This window comes from Oryctolagus cuniculus, chromosome 16, assembly GCF_964237555.1.
Source record: "Oryctolagus cuniculus chromosome 16, mOryCun1.1, whole genome shotgun sequence".
NCBI lineage: Eukaryota > Metazoa > Chordata > Mammalia > Lagomorpha > Leporidae > Oryctolagus > Oryctolagus cuniculus.
In genome coordinates this window covers 60103642-60120498 of record NC_091447.1, presented here as the reverse complement: position 1 = coordinate 60120498, position 16857 = coordinate 60103642, and the positions used below count along the sequence as shown (strand labels likewise).

General features: G+C 73.7%; 1 protein-coding gene across 1 annotated transcript in view; it reads left to right on the top strand.

Annotated features, from left to right (window-relative positions):
* PTPRS (protein tyrosine phosphatase receptor type S) overlaps positions 1 to 9110 on the top strand; it is a 43729-nt gene extending 34619 nt beyond the window's left edge. The window contains exons 18-36 of the mRNA XM_070059506.1: positions 329 to 582; positions 746 to 839; positions 921 to 1136; positions 1251 to 1408; positions 1534 to 1545; positions 1640 to 1752; positions 2847 to 2882; positions 3341 to 3438; positions 4347 to 4470; positions 4602 to 4777; positions 5010 to 5129; positions 5302 to 5456; positions 5563 to 5848; positions 6271 to 6449; positions 6758 to 6884; positions 7061 to 7186; positions 7299 to 7453; positions 7761 to 7896; positions 8291 to 9110. Coding sequence (XP_069915607.1) covers positions 329 to 582; positions 746 to 839; positions 921 to 1136; positions 1251 to 1408; positions 1534 to 1545; positions 1640 to 1752; positions 2847 to 2882; positions 3341 to 3438; positions 4347 to 4470; positions 4602 to 4777; positions 5010 to 5129; positions 5302 to 5456; positions 5563 to 5848; positions 6271 to 6449; positions 6758 to 6884; positions 7061 to 7186; positions 7299 to 7453; positions 7761 to 7896; positions 8291 to 8359 — 2634 coding nt within the window. The 3' untranslated portion in view covers positions 8360 to 9110. The remainder of the gene's footprint in view (positions 1 to 328; positions 583 to 745; positions 840 to 920; positions 1137 to 1250; positions 1409 to 1533; positions 1546 to 1639; positions 1753 to 2846; positions 2883 to 3340; positions 3439 to 4346; positions 4471 to 4601; positions 4778 to 5009; positions 5130 to 5301; positions 5457 to 5562; positions 5849 to 6270; positions 6450 to 6757; positions 6885 to 7060; positions 7187 to 7298; positions 7454 to 7760; positions 7897 to 8290) is intronic.
* Positions 9111 to 16857: the final 7747 nt, after the last annotated feature.

Sequence of the window (16857 nt, the reverse complement as noted above, 5' to 3'; positions counted from 1 at the left end):
CACTCCCCGAGTGCCCACAGTGGCCAGCGCTGGGCCAGGCAGGAGCCAGGAGCTCCTTCCGGGTCTCCCACGCGGGGCAGGGCTGTCCTCCACCGCCCTCAGGCCGTCAGCAGGGAGTGGATGGGAAGTGGAGCAGCAGGCACGCGCCTGGGGCTCGGGCGGTGTCTGGGAAGGCTCGGCCCCCCGCCCACCCGCCCCCCAGCCTGGGGTCGGCCCAGCGTTGAATGGCGGGATAGCCCGGGCTTGGCGCTCAGTGTGGCCGAGCTGGGCCCGAGGCGCAGGGCCCGGCTGATGGCGCCCGCCCCGCCCCGCCCCGCCCCGCCCGCAGATCCAGTACAACGGGCTCACACTCGACGTGGACGGCCGCAGCAGCAAGAAGCTGATCACGCGCCTGCGGCCACACACCTTCTACAACTTCGTGCTGACCAACCGCGCGGGCGGCCTGGGCGGCCTGCAGCAGACGGTCACGGCCTGGACCGCCTTCAACCTGCTCAGCGGCAAGCCCAGCGTGGCCCCCAAGCCCGACCCCGACGGCCACATCACTGTGCACCTGCCCGACGGCCAGAGCCCCGTGCCCGTGCAGTACGCGCGCCCCGCCCGGGGCACCCCGGGGAGCGGGGCGGGAGACCTGGCGGGCCCCCGGGCGCTGCGTTGCTCGGGGCGGGCCTGGGCTGGGGGTCCGGCGGCGTGGGCGGGGCCGGCCTGCGTCGGGGCGCTCCCCGCCCACGCCCCCGTCTCTGGGCAGGAGCTACTTCGTCGTGATGGTCCCGCTCCGCAAGTCTCGCGGCGGCCAGTTCCTGACCCCGCTGGGCAGCCCCGAGGACATGGACCTGGAGGAGGTGAGGCCCGGCGTCCCGGCCCTGGGGGGCGCCCCCCCCCGCCGCCGCCCGCGGGCTCTGAGCGCCCCCTCCGCCCCGCAGCTGCTCCAGGACGTGGCCCGGCTGCAGCGGCGCAGCCTGCGCCACTCGCGCCAGCTGGAGGCGCCCCGGCCCTACGTGGCCGCCCGCTTCGCCGTGCTGCCCGCCGCCTTCCACCCCGGCGACCAGAAGCAGTACGGCGGCTTCGACAACCGCGGCCTGGAGCCCGGCCACCGCTACGTGCTGTTCGTGCTGGCCGTCCTGCAGAAGAGCGAGCCGGTGAGTGCGGGCCGCCGGGGCCGCCGGGGCCGCGGGGGCGGGGGCGCCGCTGAGCGCGGGGGTCGGCGGAGGGGGGGAGCCGCCCAGGCGCTGACGCGCGCCCCGCCCCCGCAGACCTTCGCCGCCAGCCCGTTCTCAGACCCCTTCCAGCTGGATAACCCCGACCCCCAGCCCATCGTGGACGGCGAGGAGGGGCTGATCTGGGTCATCGGGCCCGTGCTCGCCGTCGTCTTCATCATCTGCATCGTGATCGCCATCTTGCTCTACAAGAAGTGAGCGCCCCCCAGCACGGAGGGCTCCCTGGAGGAGGTGGTGGGTGGGGGCGGGGGTGGAAGCCGCCAGCCCCTCACCTCTCCTGTTCTCTGCCCCCCACCTGTGCCTGCGCCGCCCGGAGCAGCAAGCCCGACAGGTGAGCGCCGCGCCTGCGTCGGGGCGGGGCCTGCGGGGGGCGGGGCCCGGTCCTGCGTGCGCCCCGCCCACCGCCTCCCTCTGCGCCCGCACAGCAAGCGCAAGGACTCGGAGCCCCGCACCAAATGCCTCCTCAACAACGCGGAGCTCGCCCCGCACCACCCCAAGGACCCCGTGGAGCTGAGGCGCATGAACTTCCAGACGCCGGGTACGAGCGGGCCGCCCCGCCTGCCCCAGCGCGGCCTTGCGCCGGGGGTGGTCCTGAAACCGGAGATTGGGTCCCTCCCCAAAAGGCCGCAACCTGGGACTGGGCCAGGCGGCAGCCGGGAGCCGGGGCTCCGTCCGGGTCTCCCGCGTGGGCGCAGGGGCCCAGCACCGGGCCGGCACCGCTGCCTTCCCAGGCCATAGCAGGGCGCGGGGGCGGACGTGGAGCAGCCGGGGCTCGAACCCGCGCTCACGCGGGCTGGCGGCACCGCAGGTCGAGGCTTTACCTGCTACGCCACAGCGCCGCCCCTGAATTACGTTTAACTGATGGCTGCCGTCTCCTCCGCTGCCCAGGCTTTGGCACACAGCTCTGCGGTTTGTGGCCTTGCGCAGGCCCCGCCCCCGCGCCCCTGCCGCGCCCCGTTGGGAGAGTGGAGCCCCCGCCCCCACCATGGGCCCCGCCAGCTGCCCTGAACTGGTTAAGGAATTTTCATTTAACGGGCGGCTGCTGTTTCTTGGGGGCTCGCGGCCCGAGTCTGTCCCACCCGCGCCGTCTCCACTCCTGCCAGAGGCTTTCAGCATTGGCCTTTGACCGATGGCTGCAGTCAGGGTCACACACCGCCCCTCAGATGCCCTCTGCCCCCGGTCCCTGGGCTGGCTCGTGGATTCCCGCGTCTGTCTATAACTGCTGGCTGCAGTCCTCTGGCGATCGGGCAGGGCCCTGTGTCACTCCCTGGGTGTGATCCCACGCGCCTCGGTTTTCGCCCCGATGGGGGTTTCACACGCGTGCATTTCACTGATGGCTGCAGTCTCCCTAACGCACTCCCAGCCCCTTCCTGTCCCCGGGCTGCTGGGCGTCGGGTCTGTGTCCGTCCACCGCGGACGTCACACGCGTGTATTTCACTGATGGCTGCCTGCCTCAAAACCTGCGGCATGGGCCCCGTGTCCTTCCGCCTCCCCCGCGCCCGACCCCTGCGGCATGGGCCCCGTGTCCTTCCGCCGCCCCCGCCCCCGCCCCCGGGGCTGCGCGGGGTGGCCGGCGCAGGGCGCGGTCGAGGCGTGGCCGTGGCCCTGACGCGCTGTTTGCTGTCTCTGCAGATGCGGGCCTCAGGGAGCCGGGGGTTCACGCGCAAAGTTAGTCCTGAGTCTCTGTTCTCCCCCGGTCTCTCCATCCGGCCTCCTGCCCCGCGCCCGCCCGGCCCGGCTCCCGGAGGGCAGGCTCTGGCCCCGCGCGCCCCGGGCAGGCCCCAGTGCCCCATGGCCAGGGCTCCTGGGGGCCCTCGGGGGTGCTCCTGCACCCCGGGCCCCTTCGGCCCACCCGGATCTCGGGAGGGAGAGCCAGGCTCGACCCCCGCATCCGCCTTGGGGGAGCAGGCGGGGCCAACCGGGACACGCCCCCCACGCACACACCGCGGTCCCGTGACCGCAAGCGGACAGGAAGGCAGGGTCTGCCCTGACCTCCCCCCGCCCCCACCGCTGCTGTGTGCCCTCCCCTGCGGGTGGGGCGGGGAGGGGCCTCCCTGGCGATCCGGACCCTTGAGGCCCCCGCAGCGCCGCCCGTGACGCCCGCCCCGCCGGCCGCTCTCCCGCAGGCATGCTGAGCCACCCGCCCATCCCCCTCGCCGACATGGCGGAGCACACCGAGCGCCTCAGGGCCAACGACAGCCTGAAGCTCTCGCAGGAGTACGAGGTGAGCGGGCGGGCGCGTCCCCTGCCCGCCCCGCACGCGACGCCCACGCCCCGCCTCCCATGCCTGTGCCCTGACCCCGCCTCCTCGTGCAGCACCCATGCCCCCCCGCACCTGTGCCCTGCCCGCGCCCATGCCCCGCCTCCCTGCACCTGTGCCCTGACCCCGCCTCCTCGTGCAGCACCCATGCCCGCCACACCTGTGCCCTGACCCGCCCCGCCAACCCGAACCTGTGCCCTGACCCCTGCCTGAGTCCCTGCCCCGCCCGCCTCCCCGCACCTGTGCCCTGACCCCGCATGCTGCCCTCCCCGTCCTGTGCCCTGACCCCGCCGACGCCCTCTCTCCATCCTGTGCCCACCCGCGCCCCCCTCCATCCTGTGCGCTGACCCCGCCCGCACCCCCCCGCCCTGTGACCTGACCCCGTACCCCTCCTGCACCTGTGCCCTGACCCCTGCCCGAGTCCCTGCCCCGCCCACCTCCCCGCACCTGTGCTCTGACCCCGCCTGTGCCCCCCCGTGCCCTGACCCCGCCCCCTCCCCGCCCTGTGCCCTGACCCCGCCCACACCCCCTCCCCGTCCTGTGCCCTGACCCCTCCCCGCCCTGTGCCCTGACCCTTGCCCGAGTCCCTGCCCCCCCACCTGTCCCCTGACCCCGAGCGCCCCCATCCGCACACCTGTGCCCTGACCCCACCCCCTCCACGCCCTGTGCCCTGACCCCGCCCACGCCCCCTCTCCACCCTGTGCCCTGACCCGCCCCGCCTCCCCGCACCTGTGCCCTGACCCGGCGCGCTGCCCTCCCCACCCTGTTCCCTGGCCCCGCCCATGCCCCCTCCCCGCCCTGTGCCCTGACCCCGCCCCCTCCCCGTGCCCTGACCCCGCCTCCACCTGTGCCCTGACCCCGCCCCCCCGCAGTCCATCGACCCCGGGCAGCAGTTCACCTGGGAGCACTCCAACCTGGAGGTGAACAAGCCCAAGAACCGCTACGCCAACGTCATCGCCTACGACCACTCCCGCGTCATCCTGCAGCCCATCGAAGGTAGCGGCCGCCCCGCGGGAGGGTCCACTGCTGGCCGCTGCCCCCACGCGGCCCCCTCCCCGTCCCTGTGCCCCGGCCGCCCCCGCGGGCACCGAGCCGGCCTCGACCCAGGGCCTCTGCCCCGGCCGCAGGCATCGCGGGCAGCGACTACATCAACGCCAACTACGTGGACGGCTACCGGCGGCAGAACGCCTACATCGCCACGCAGGGGCCGCTGCCCGAGACCTTCGGCGACTTCTGGCGCATGGTGTGGGAGCAGCGCTCGGCCACCATCGTCATGATGACGCGGCTGGAGGAGAAGTCGCGGGTGAGGGCCGGCCCGGCCCGGCCAGCCCTGCCCCCCGGCTAATCCCGGCTCTGGCCAGCCCCGCCCCCGGCCAGCCCCCGCCCTGGAAGGCCCCGCCCCCGGCCAGCCCCGCCCCCAGCCCTGGACAGCCCCTGCCCTGGACGCCCCCGCTCCCGGAAAGGCCCCGCCCCCGGCCCTGGACGCCCCCGCCAGCCCCGCCGCCGCTCACCCCGCTCTCCCCCGCCCCGGGCAGATCAAGTGTGACCAGTACTGGCCCAACCGCGGCACAGAGACCTACGGCTTCATCCAGGTCACACTGCTGGACACCATCGAGCTGGCCACGTTCTGCGTGCGGACCTTCTCCCTGCACAAGGTGGGCGGGGCCGCCGGAGCGAGGAGGGGAGGGGGCGGGGCGCCCCTGAGTCCAGGCCGGAGGGATTGGAAGCGGGAGGTGCGGCCCGGCCTTGCCCTCTGGGGGGCGGGACCCCGGGGACCACGCGCACCCTGGAGAGGCTCAGGGCCACCTCCGTGCCCCGCCCCCCCAGAACGGCTCGAGCGAGAAGCGCGAGGTGCGTCAGTTCCAGTTCACGGCGTGGCCCGACCACGGCGTGCCCGAGTACCCCACGCCCTTCCTGGCCTTCCTGCGCCGCGTGAAGACCTGCAACCCGCCCGACGCGGGCCCGGTGGTGGTGCACTGCAGGTGCGCGGCGCGCGCCCCCGGCCCTGCCGCCACGCGCGCGCCCCCGCCCCGCGCCCTTGCCCCCGCCACCTCGCGCGCGCCCACCCTCGCCTGGCTGTCCCCGCAGCGCGGGCGTGGGCCGCACGGGCTGCTTCATCGTCATCGACGCCATGCTGGAGCGGATGAAGCCCGAGAAGACGGTGGACGTGTACGGGCACGTGACGCTGATGCGCGCGCAGCGCAACTACATGGTGCAGACGGAGGACCAGTACAGCTTCATCCACGAGGCGCTGCTGGAGGCCGTGGGCTGCGGGAGCACGGAGGTGCCCGCGCGCAGCCTCTACGCCTACATCCAGAAGCTGGCGCAGGTGGAGCCGGGCGAGCACGTCACGGGCATGGAACTCGAGTTCAAGGTGGGCGGGGCGGGGCGGGGTGGGCGCGGGGGCGTGGTGGCCGCGGGGCGGGGGCGGGGGCGGGGGCGTGGTGGCCGCGCAGGGCGCCCAGGCTGCGCGCCGGCAGCGCCTTCCCAGGGCGGGTCTGGGGCCGAGTGGGTGGGTGCAGGTGCAAGGTGGCACCGCAGGGCCCGCGCCTGGCAGGGGCGGGGCTGGGGGCCACGGGGCGGGGTGGCCGTGCAGGGCGCCCACGCTGACGCCGCCCCCCAGCCCACGGCGCCTTCCCGGGGCCGGTCCGGGGCCCGAGGGGTGGGCGCAGGTGCGAGGTGGCACACACAGGGCCCGCGCCTGGCAGGGGCGGGGCTGGGGGCCGCGGGGCGGGGTGGCCGTGCAGGGCGCCCACGCTGACGCCCCCCACCCCGCCCCGCCCCGCCCGCCCGCAGCGCCTGGCCAGCTCCAAGGCGCACACGTCCCGCTTCGTGAGCGCCAACCTGCCCTGTAACAAGTTCAAGAACCGCCTGGTGAACATCATGCCCTACGAGACCACGCGCGTCTGCCTGCAGCCCATCCGCGGCGTGGAGGGCTCCGACTACATCAACGCCAGCTTCATCGACGGCTACAGGTGCCGGCCCGGCCAGGAGGGCCGCGCCTGCGGCTGGCGGCTGCTGTCCCCGCGGCGGCCGGGGCTGCTCTGCCCCCGACCCCGCGGGGACCCCAGCGGCCGGCCGCCCCCAAGCCCCGCAGGAGCCCGGGGGGGGGGCGGGGGAACGCGCCGTCTGCGCCCCGGGGGGCGGGGGCGGGGGCCGGCAGCTCCGTCCGCAAGGTCGCGTCCACCCTGGGGCTGTCGCTGTCCCCGGGCGCAGGGCGCTGGGGCGGTGTGCCCGTGCGGCGCCGGCTCCCCCCGCGACCCCACGCCCGCTCGCCCCGCAGGCAGCAGAAAGCCTACATGGCCACGCAGGGGCCGCTGGCCGAGACCACCGAGGACTTCTGGCGCATGTTGTGGGAGAACAACTCGACCATCGTGGTGATGCTGAGCAAGCTGCGGGAGATGGGCCGGGTGAGCGGGGCGGGGCCGTGGGGGCGGGGCGGGGACGCGGGGGCGGGGCGTCCGGGCGGAGACGCGGGGGCGGGGGCGGGGACGCGGGGCGGGGCGGGGGCGGGGCGCCCGGGCGGGGACGTGGGGGCGGGGGGGGGCGGCCGGCTGACCGCACCCCGCCCCGCCCCGCCCTGCAGGAGAAGTGCCACCAGTACTGGCCGGCCGAGCGCTCCGCCCGGTACCAGTACTTCGTGGTGGACCCCATGGCCGAGTACAACATGCCGCAGTACATCCTGCGGGAGTTCAAGGTCACGGACGCCAGGGTGAGTGCGCGGGGCGGGAGGGGGGCCGTGTGCGGGGTGGGCGTGCAGGGGGCCGTGTGCGGGGGAGGGCGGGGGCCCGTCCGCGTCCACACAGCGCCGCCGCCCCCCCCAGGACGGCCAGTCGCGCACGGTGCGGCAGTTCCAGTTCACGGACTGGCCGGAGCAGGGCGTGCCCAAGTCGGGCGAGGGCTTCATCGACTTCATCGGCCAAGTGCACAAGACCAAGGAGCAGTTCGGGCAGGACGGGCCCATCTCGGTGCACTGCAGGTGGGCGGCGCGGCCCGGGGCGGGGCGGGGGCGGGGCGGGGGGAGGCTGGGGGGGCGGGGGCGGGGGCAGGGGCAGGGAGGCCGTGCGGGGCGAGGCCGGGCGGGGCGGGGGCGGGGAGGCCGTGCGGGGGGGACGGGGGCCCGGGGCGGGGCGGGGGAGGGGGAGGCCGGGCGGGGCGGCCCGGGGGGGGCGGGGGCAGGGAGGCCGGGCGGGGCGGGGCGGGGGCGGGGGCGGGGGCAGGGGCAGGGAGGCCAGGCGGGGCGGGGGCCCGGCGCCCGGCGCTCACCGCAGGGCCCGCTCCCGCAGCGCCGGCGTGGGCAGGACGGGCGTGTTCATCACGCTCAGCATCGTGCTGGAGCGCATGCGGTACGAGGGCGTCGTGGACATCTTCCAGACGGTGAAGATGCTGCGCACGCAGCGGCCCGCCATGGTGCAGACGGAGGTGCGGGCGGGGTGGGGCGTGGCGGGGCGGGGCATGGGCGGGGCATGGGCGGGGCCTGGGCATGGGCCGGGGCGGGGTGGGGCGTCCCCTGACTCCGCCCCCAGCCCGCGCTCCCGCCGTGGTGCAGACCGAGGTGCAGGGTCTGGGCGGGCCGGGGCGGGGCCGGGGCGGGGCGTCCCCTGACTCCGCCCCCGGCCCGCGCTCCCGCCATGGTGCAGACGGGGTGGGGCGGGGCCTGGGCGGGACCGGGGTGGGGGCGGGGTGGGGCGTCCCCTGACTCCGTCCCTGGCCCCCGCTCCTGCTGTGGTGCAGACCGAGGTGCAGGGTGTGGGCGGGCCTGGGCGGGGCCGGGGCGGGGCACCGCCTGACTCCGCCCCCCGCCCCGCCCCCGCAGGACGAGTACCAGTTCTGCTACCAGGCGGCGCTCGAGTACCTCGGCAGCTTTGACCACTATGCAACCTAAGCCATGGGCCCGCCGCCTCCGCCCGCCGCCGGGCGACCCCGCCCCGGCCCCGGCCCCACCCCCGGCAGGCGGGCGGCGTGGCGGGGCAGAGCCGCGGGGCCAGTGCCGGCCCGGCCGGCTGCGCCCGCGGATACTTGGCACATTCCTCACTTCCTGGATTCCAGAACCAACGGCCCCGGGGTGGGGGGCGGGGGGTGGACACGGGCGGCCCCGGGGCGGGGCTCGGGGCGGACGGCCCCTCCCCCCAGGCCGCCCCGGGGGGCGCTGGCCCGCGTGGTCCTGTTTTTGTAATCGTGTATTTTTTTTTAACTTTTTTTTTTTTTTTTAAGAACAAGAGACCGCAGTCGAGTTTTTGGAGGACGCGGCTTGTCCCCGTGCGGGTCCGCGGCCGCGCCTCGCAGGGACCCCCTCTCGGTCCCCAATTTTCTTTTTTCTTTCTTTGCCCCCTCCCGTTTCATTTTTATAGATTTTCAGACATATCAAGGGCAGTCCCGCAGGGGGGCCCGGCCCCGCCCAGTGTCAAGTTCGAGTTCCCGGGCAGGGGGCGGGGCCCTTGCCCCGGCCCCCTCCACCCCTGGGTGGGGGGCGCCGTCTGGGGCCGAGGTGGGAGGGCCGCCCCCGCCCCCGGCGGGTTTTTCTCTTTGTACAAGAGCGGGGCCGCTGCGCCCTGGCTGTCCGTCCACACGGAGGCCCGGCCCCTGCGGGTGTAGATAATACCGACTTTGTATTAAAGGAAGCGCGTCCAACCCCGGCCGCGTGCAGTCTGTGAATCCCGAGGCGGGGGGCGCGGGGGGCTCGGGCCCGGGACTGCGGGTGGGGGGGGGCTCCGGGGCCAGCGGGGGGCGGGCCCGGGCCGGGCTCAGCGCAGCCGCCCGTCCTCGCGGGGGTCCGGGCACCCCGCCTCCATACAGGGGAGCGGGAGGGCGGGCGTGGTCCCGCCCCAGGCCCCGGGTGCAGCGCTCGGTGCCCCCCTCTGTGCAGTCGGAGCCACCGGGGGTCCCAGGGACGGCGCCCCCCCAGCTCAGGGGCGAGGCTGGAGCCCAGCCTGTGGGGGGGGGGCGCCTGAGACGCCCGCGCCCCGTGAGCACTGGTTCTCCCGGTCGGTCCAGCTCCCGCCGACGGCCCCGGAGGCCGCAGTGCCGGCCATGGTGCGGGGCCCCCGGCAGCCCCAGGGCCCCGATGGCGTTCCCGGCCGGCCCCGGCCATTTGCGGGGTGACCCGCAGATGCGGGACGGGGGACTAATCAGCAGCACATCTTTTGTTGAAAACCAAGTAGTCAGACACGGGGGTCATGACGGAGGAGCAGGTTTATCAAAGGCGCCCCCTCCCCAGGTCCCGGGACACCCAGGGCGCCCCGCGGGCGGGCAGGAGAGGTCGGTCGGTCTTCCATCCACTGGTTCACCCCCAGATGGTTGCGATGGCCAGGCCAGGCCAGGCCAGACCGAAGCCCGGAGCTCCATCCGGGCCTCCCACGTGGGTGCAGGGGCCCAGGTCCTACGGTGCCTTCACGGGCTATAGCAGGCAGCTGGGTCGGAAGTGGAGCCGCCGGGACTCGAACCCGCGCCCACAGGGGATGTCGGTGTTGCAGATGGCCGCCTAGCGCGCGCCACGCCGGCGCCAAGTGGGGAATTTTAGAACGTATTTACAATGAGGCTTGGGTCCATTATGTAATGAAGTCTCTGGAATGCAGCCAAAGGCATGTCTAGAGGTAAATTCACAGCCTTGAACACTTTTTTTTTTTTATAACAGTTTTCGAGGCAGAGGCGCAGCTGTGCTGCGGCAGGTGCGGCTGCTACTGGGCGCCTGGCTCGAGCCCCAGCCGCGCCGCGCGCCTGCACAGGGAGGGGCGCCCACAGGGCGGACCCCGGCGCTGGTTCCTGCCCCCAGGCTGTGGCTCGGGCTGGGCCTAACGACCGCGAACATCTGGGTGCTGGCCCAGCAGGCGGACGGGTTTGCGGGCTCTGCCTTTCCAATCAATCAATCAGGAAGGGAGGGAGGGAGGCAGCGCTGTGCCCAGCGGGTAGAGCCGCCCCCGCAGCGCCGGGCTCGGCTGGGCGGCGGCCCCAGGCCCGGCTGCTGCGCTCCGACCCAGCTCGCTGCAGACGCGCCCGGGAGAGCAGCGGGGATCGGGCCAGGTGCTGGGCCCCGCACCCACTGGGAGACCCGGACGAGGCCCCTGCACCCACTGGGAGACCCGGATGGAGCCCCTGGCTTTGGCCTGGCCCGGCCCTGGCCGCTGTGGCCAGCGGCTGGAAGTGAGTGACCCAGCGGATGGAAGATTCAGTCTCTCTCCCGCATACTCTGTAACTCTGTGTTTAAAATAAACTTTTTTATTAAAAGAAATGGAATAAACTCAAAGGGTAAACGGTGACTCGCTGGGCGCAGGCGAGGGCTTTCGTGTTGCCATGGAAACCTGAGACCGCCGAGAACCGGTCTCCGGGAGCGTGAGCAGGGGTTGGGGGGCGGAGGCCCAGGGTGGGGAAGGGGGGCGACAGCAGAAAGCCGGGGAGCGCGCGCCGGTGGCGGGGCCAGCAGGGAGGCGGAGCGGGCGCCGGGACCCCGGGACCCCGGGAGGTGCCCCCGCGGGAGAACAAGGACCCGAGCCGGCCCCGCCCGCCCCCGGCCCCTGCTCCGAAGGCCCCTCCGGCCTCCCGGCCAGGACCAGGCCCAGCGCCCCCGCAGGGAGGCCCCAGGAGCGGCCCCAGCGCAGGGGCGGGGCCTCGCCGGGACCACGCCCCGGGGCGGGGCCTCCTGAGGGAGACCCAGCCCCGGTCTGGGAACAGAACCTGCCACAAGGCTCCACCCCCTCGCCCATGACTGACACGCAAGAAGCCAATGGCTTCCCAGAGACCGATGACTGACGGATCGGGGGCCAATGGCGTCCAGAGACCGACGATGCCGCACTAGAGCCAGCTGCATCCTTCTGGGGAGCGAACCTGTGGATGGACGCCGCCCCCCCCCCCCCCCCCGTTGCTGCCTTTTAGATAAATAAACAAAGGTGGGCGAAGGCACGAGGGGCGACACGGGGGGCAGTGAGCGCGGCTGGCGGAACCGGTCCACGCGCGGCTCCAGGTCCACCCGACGGGCGGCAGAGCGCCCGCCCCCGCCCCGCCCCGCCCCGGCCGCGCACCGACCCCTGGGGGCTGCCCGGATGCACCTGCGGGGGCCGACGCGGGCAGCGCCCGGTGAAGCGCAGCCGGGGTCTGCGGACTCCACAGTTCCGCGTGGCTGCCGGGGCGGCGACCCCACCCCGGGGACGCCCCCTCCCGTGCGTGGGGAGCAGCGGAGGGCGGCCAGGGGCGTGGGGGGCTCGAGGACGCTCCTGGCTTCGGCCCGGCGCAGCTCCAGCTTTCGCGGCCATCGGGAGTGACCCAGTGGATGGAAGACATCCCTGTCCCTGTCCCTGAGCGGGCAGGCGGGGCGCGCGGGCGGGAGGGGGCGCGCTCAGGCCCACACCCCGCTCCAGGAGACGCTGGGTCCCGGCTGAGCCGGCTGGGGGGGTCCGCCTTCTCCGCCCCCCCACCTGCAGCACAGCTTCCGCAGTCAGTGCGTCCCCCCCGGGACCCCCCCCCCCGGCCCCCTGGAATTCCTGCCTGGCGATCCTGAGCTGGAGACAGGGACCCTGAAGCCAAGCGGGGGCTCCAGCTGGGCCCTGACCCCGCCCACGGCCCCAAAGGGGCGGCCCCGCAAGGGGGCCGATGCGTCCCAGCGGCGGGAGGGACCCCGCCTGCTCACGCCCTGGCCGGGACTCACGCGGCCTGGGGCCCCGGGGGGGGGGGCGCGCCCAGTGGGCCGGTTCCGGTCCCGCCTCTGCCTCCGACCCAGCCACCTGCTAACGCGCCTCTGCCTTTCAAATAAATAAACCTTAAAACAAGAATCCGGGGCCCGGCGCTGCAGCCCTGCGACACCGGCCTCCCCTGTGCGCGCCGGTTCGAGTCCCGGCTGCTCCACTCCCGACCCAGCTCCCTGCTGTGGCCTGGGAGAGCAGTGGACGATGGGCCAAGTGCCTGGGACCGTGCACCTCGTGGGAGACCCGGATGGAGCTCCTGGCTCCTGGCTTCAGCCTGGCCCAGCCCTGGCCGGTGGGGAGTGACCCAGCTGACCGAAGACCCCGCCCACCCTGACGTTGAAACAAATACGATTTTTTTAAAGGAGACTTCATTTACTGGGATGGCAAGCGCCCACCCACTGGTTCACCCCCAGCAGCTGCGGCCAGGGCTGGGCCGGGGGCGGGGACCCACCTGCGTCTCCCAAGTGGGCGGCCGGGACCCACGCGCGCTGGGTGGCCCCTGCAGCCTCCCAGGGCGCGCACGCGGGGAGTCGGACTGAGCCCAGCCCCCGCCCCATGGGACTCGGGCACCGACAGCAGCGCCCACCGCCGGCCCGAGCGCACCCTGAGCGCACAGCTGGGTGCGGTTCCGCCCCCCCCCAGGCCACGCATACGCGGGCGCTCACGCCCCGCCCGGGCCACGCCCACGCGGGTGTTCCCGCCTCGCCCTCTCAGGCCCTGCCCACTCGGGTCACACCCACGCGGGTGCTCCCGCCCCCCCCCCCGGCCGCCACAGATGAGGGGGTTGGAGACTCAGGACGACGCCTTCCCGGGCGGGGTCACTCACGGCCGCCAGGGCTGGACCCGGCCAAAGTCGGCGGCCCCCTGGGAGGGGCCGAGCACCCGCGCCTACCGCCCCCTCCACAGGTGCATTGGGGCCGGACAGGAAGTGGAGGAGGCAGCGGGGCGGAGCCAGCCGCCAGGTGATGGGGGGGAGGGGGCAGAGGCAGGTGATGGGGGGGAGGGGGCAGAGGCAGGGCACCACGGATGTAACTGGGGGAGGAGCCAGACACTGACACGTGGGTGGTGGAGGTGGAGCCGGGGCCCGCCACATGATGCTGGGGGCGGAGCCGGGCACTGCCACGTGGTACAGCAGGGGGCGGATCCAACCCACCACATGATGATGCTGGGGGCGGAGCCGGCCCACCACGTGGTACAGAAGGGGTGGGGCCTAACCACCACGTGGTATAGCAGGGGCGGAGCCGGGCACTGTCACGTGGTACAGCAGGGGGTGGAGCCAGCCCACCACATGATATTCTGGGGGCGGAGCCCGCCCACCACGTGGTACAGAAGGGGCGTGGAGCCAGCCCACCACATGATATTCTGGGGGCGGAGCTGGGCACTGTCACGTGGTGCAGCAGGGGGCGGAGCCAACCCACCACGTGTGCGCAGGGGCGGGGCCTCCCTGCTGCTGAGCCCATGCGGAGGCTGCTGGTCGGGCAGGGGCGGGGCCACGTGGCGAACTCGGGGTTCTCAGGTCCTCCCTGCCCCGCCCGACTCCACCTACCAGGCCGTGCCAGGAACTGGCTCAGACCAGCGGGATGCAAGATGGCGCCAGGCCCTGCCGCAGCCTGACCCCAGTCGCGCGTGACCCCGGGGTGCTCCTGCCAGGGGAGGAGGGAGGGGACCCCGAGGCCTGGCCCACACGTGTTCCTGCCCCCCGCGCGTTCTCGCCCCGCGCGCCGCCCTCCACACGCGTGGGCCCCGCTGCCCGCACCCGTGCGTTTCCCCTCATGCTAGTCCCGCCCGGAGCCCCCGGGGTCGTGGGGGGTCGGCGCAGGTGCACGCGGAGACCCGGATGGCGCCCCTGGCGCGGGGCAGAGCCGCGGTGGACACTGAGGGGCAGCCCGCATTGCGTGCACGGGCGCGGTGGGGCCGCGGGACCCGCACTGCCCCTGCCGGTCCTCGCGGGCTCCCCAGGTCACCGCAGGTCTCGCCTGCAGACGCGGGGGGCGGGGGCGCAAGCCCCGCGGAGCGCCGCCCGCTGCAGGGGAAAATTCTTTATAAATTCTTTTCAAAAAGCCGCTTTCAGCCGCTCGTCCTGGAGCTGAACGCACTGAACCCGGGCGGGAGGCGCCCGCGCTCGCGGACAATGGGGCGGGTGCGGGGCTTTGTCCTGACCGCCCGCTGCAGGGGCCTGGGCCCCCCGCCCGCCCCGAGCCGGAGCCTGCTGTGCTGCAGCCCGCAAAGCCCCGGGCGCGGGCCACGCAGCGGGAGCGCCGGGAGGGGGCCGGGACCCCCGGCCAGGGGCGAATGCGGGGCCCCGCTGCCCGCTCCACCTGGGCCAGGGCCGCTGATGGCGGGGCTCGGCTGGAGGCCGAGGCGAGCACCTGCCGCTGCGGTCCCGCACGCGCGGCGCCACGCCCACCCGCCGACGCCCCCAGCCGCCCCCGCCCAGGCCCCGGGGCTCTGCCCGAAGGTCACGACCGAGGCCAGCGCCACCGGCGGGGACAGAGCCAGGTGCCCGCGTCCGGAACAGGCGAGCCCACAGAAGGACGCGGTGCCGGTGGCCAGGGCTGGGGGAGCCCCAGCGGCTGCTTTTCGGGGCGATGGAATGTTCTGGGGTTCGTGGTGGCGACCGCCCTGGACGGGACACAGACCGCGCACGCGGGGTTCCTGCTGTGACAATGACCTCGATTTAACAACTTGGCAAAAAACATGGAGGCGTTTGTGGCCGGGCAGCCCGTGGCGCCCCCTATGGCGGGACCCCGCGGTGCGCGCCGGCTCCCTGCACCTGCGCCCGGGAGGCAGCGGTGGCGACCCCTGCGCTCGGCCCCTGCACCTGCGACGGAGCCCCGGATGGAGCCCCTGGCTTCTGCCTGCCCAGCCCTGGCTGCTGTAGCCATTGGGGCTGTGACCCAGCGGATGGAGGGTTCTCTCTCTCCCTCCCTCTGTCTCTCTGTCTCTCTCTCTGCGCCTTTCAAACGAACACATCTTTAAAAGCAAAATCTCATGGTCCCAGCCCCAGGGCCTTTGCCCAGGCCCCACCCCGGTCACCCGTGGACGTGGGCTCCCTCCACACAGCGGGGCCCCGGACTGCTGCGCCAGAGCCGACCCCAGCCTCTTCCCCTTCTGGTCGCTTCCCCAGTGTGAAATCCCCGACACACAAGGCGCCCCCCCCCCCCAGGACACAGGGGTTGCCCAAGGAGACCTGGGTGTCGCTGTGCACCTGCCACCGTGCCAGGGCGCCCCACACTGCGCGGAGACGACATCGAAGGGTCTTCAAAAATCCTTTTCTAAGAAGCAGAGAGAGAGTGAGAGGCCTCTGGTCACTCCCCGACGTCCTGCAGTGGCCAGGGCCAGCGCCAGCGGCCGGAGCGCCACTGGGGGCGGGGGGGAGGCAGGGACCCGGCCGCCTCCCCCGCTCGGGTCGGCAGGAAGCCGTGGTCAGAACACAGAGCTGGGACTGACGCCAGGCCCCGGGGCGCGGGCGCGGGCGTGGGCGTGGGCGGCCCGGGCCAGATGCCCGCTCCAGTGAAGTTCATTTTGGAAAAAAAAAAATTCAAATCCCGTGCAGGCCCCTCCCCCGGGGCTCGCCCTCGCCCGTCCTCTGGCGTCTGAAACAGGTGGCATTTATTTGAAAGGCAGAGCTGTGGAGAGACAGGGACGGGGACCGGGACGGAGGGAGAGACAGGGACAGACAGGGACAGGGACGGGGTCGGAGGGAGAGACAGGGACAGACAGGGACGGGGACAGAGAGACAGGGACAGACAGGGACAGAGGTCTCCCCAGACCCCCGCAGCGGCCAGGGCTGGACCAGGCTGAAGCCGGGAGCCCGGGTCTGCGTTGGGGCTCCCCCGGGGGTGCGGGGCCCGAGCACCCGAGCCGCCCTCGGCCGCTCTCCCAGGCCATCAGCGGGGAGCTGGATCCAAAGCGGGGCAGGCGCTCCGTGGCTCGACCCGCGGTGCCGCAAGGCTCGGAGCCACACGGGGGCTCCGGCACAACCTCCTGGGCAGTGGCGTCCCGCAGGTGCAGGCAGGGGCGGGGCAGGTGCACGGCGGGGGCAGGGCCAGGAGGCGCCGAGACCCCGCCCTCTGTGCCCCGCCCTTCCGCTCACTTCGCAACAGGAACACACAGCAACCCCCGGACGGCGGCCCCTGGAGTCTCGGGGTGTCCCGGTCAGCAGGGCAGAGGGCAGAAAACCAACCCCGCGTCCACGCCCGCGCGGGGGCCATCGCGGAGCCAGCGGCCATCAGCCCTCGTGGGCGAGGGTCCCCGGGGCCGGGTTGTGGCCACGGGGACCCAGCAGCCCCGCAGAGGAGGATGGGAAATGCCATCTTCCAGCAGGTGCATCGGTCCGGAAGCGTTTGAAGAAGAGAGGGGGCAGGACTATGGGCTGGGCTTCTCTGACAAGCATTTATGGAGCACCTGCTGTATACCACCACAGCAGGGCCGGACACCCAGGCTGCTGCACCTGGCAAGGGGGAGGGTCAGATCCAGGGACATTTGAAAGTAACCAACTGACTCACTGTATTTGACAGACAGACAGACAGACAGAGGTCTCCCACCCGCTGGCTCACTGCCCAGATGCCCGCAGCGGCCAGGGCCGGGCCAGGCCGGAGCCAGGAGCCAGGAGCTGCACCCGGGCCTCCCACGGGGGTGCTGCCCCAGGCCATCAGCAGGGAGCCGCATGGGAAGTGGAGCAGCCGGGACTCGAACCCGCGCCCCC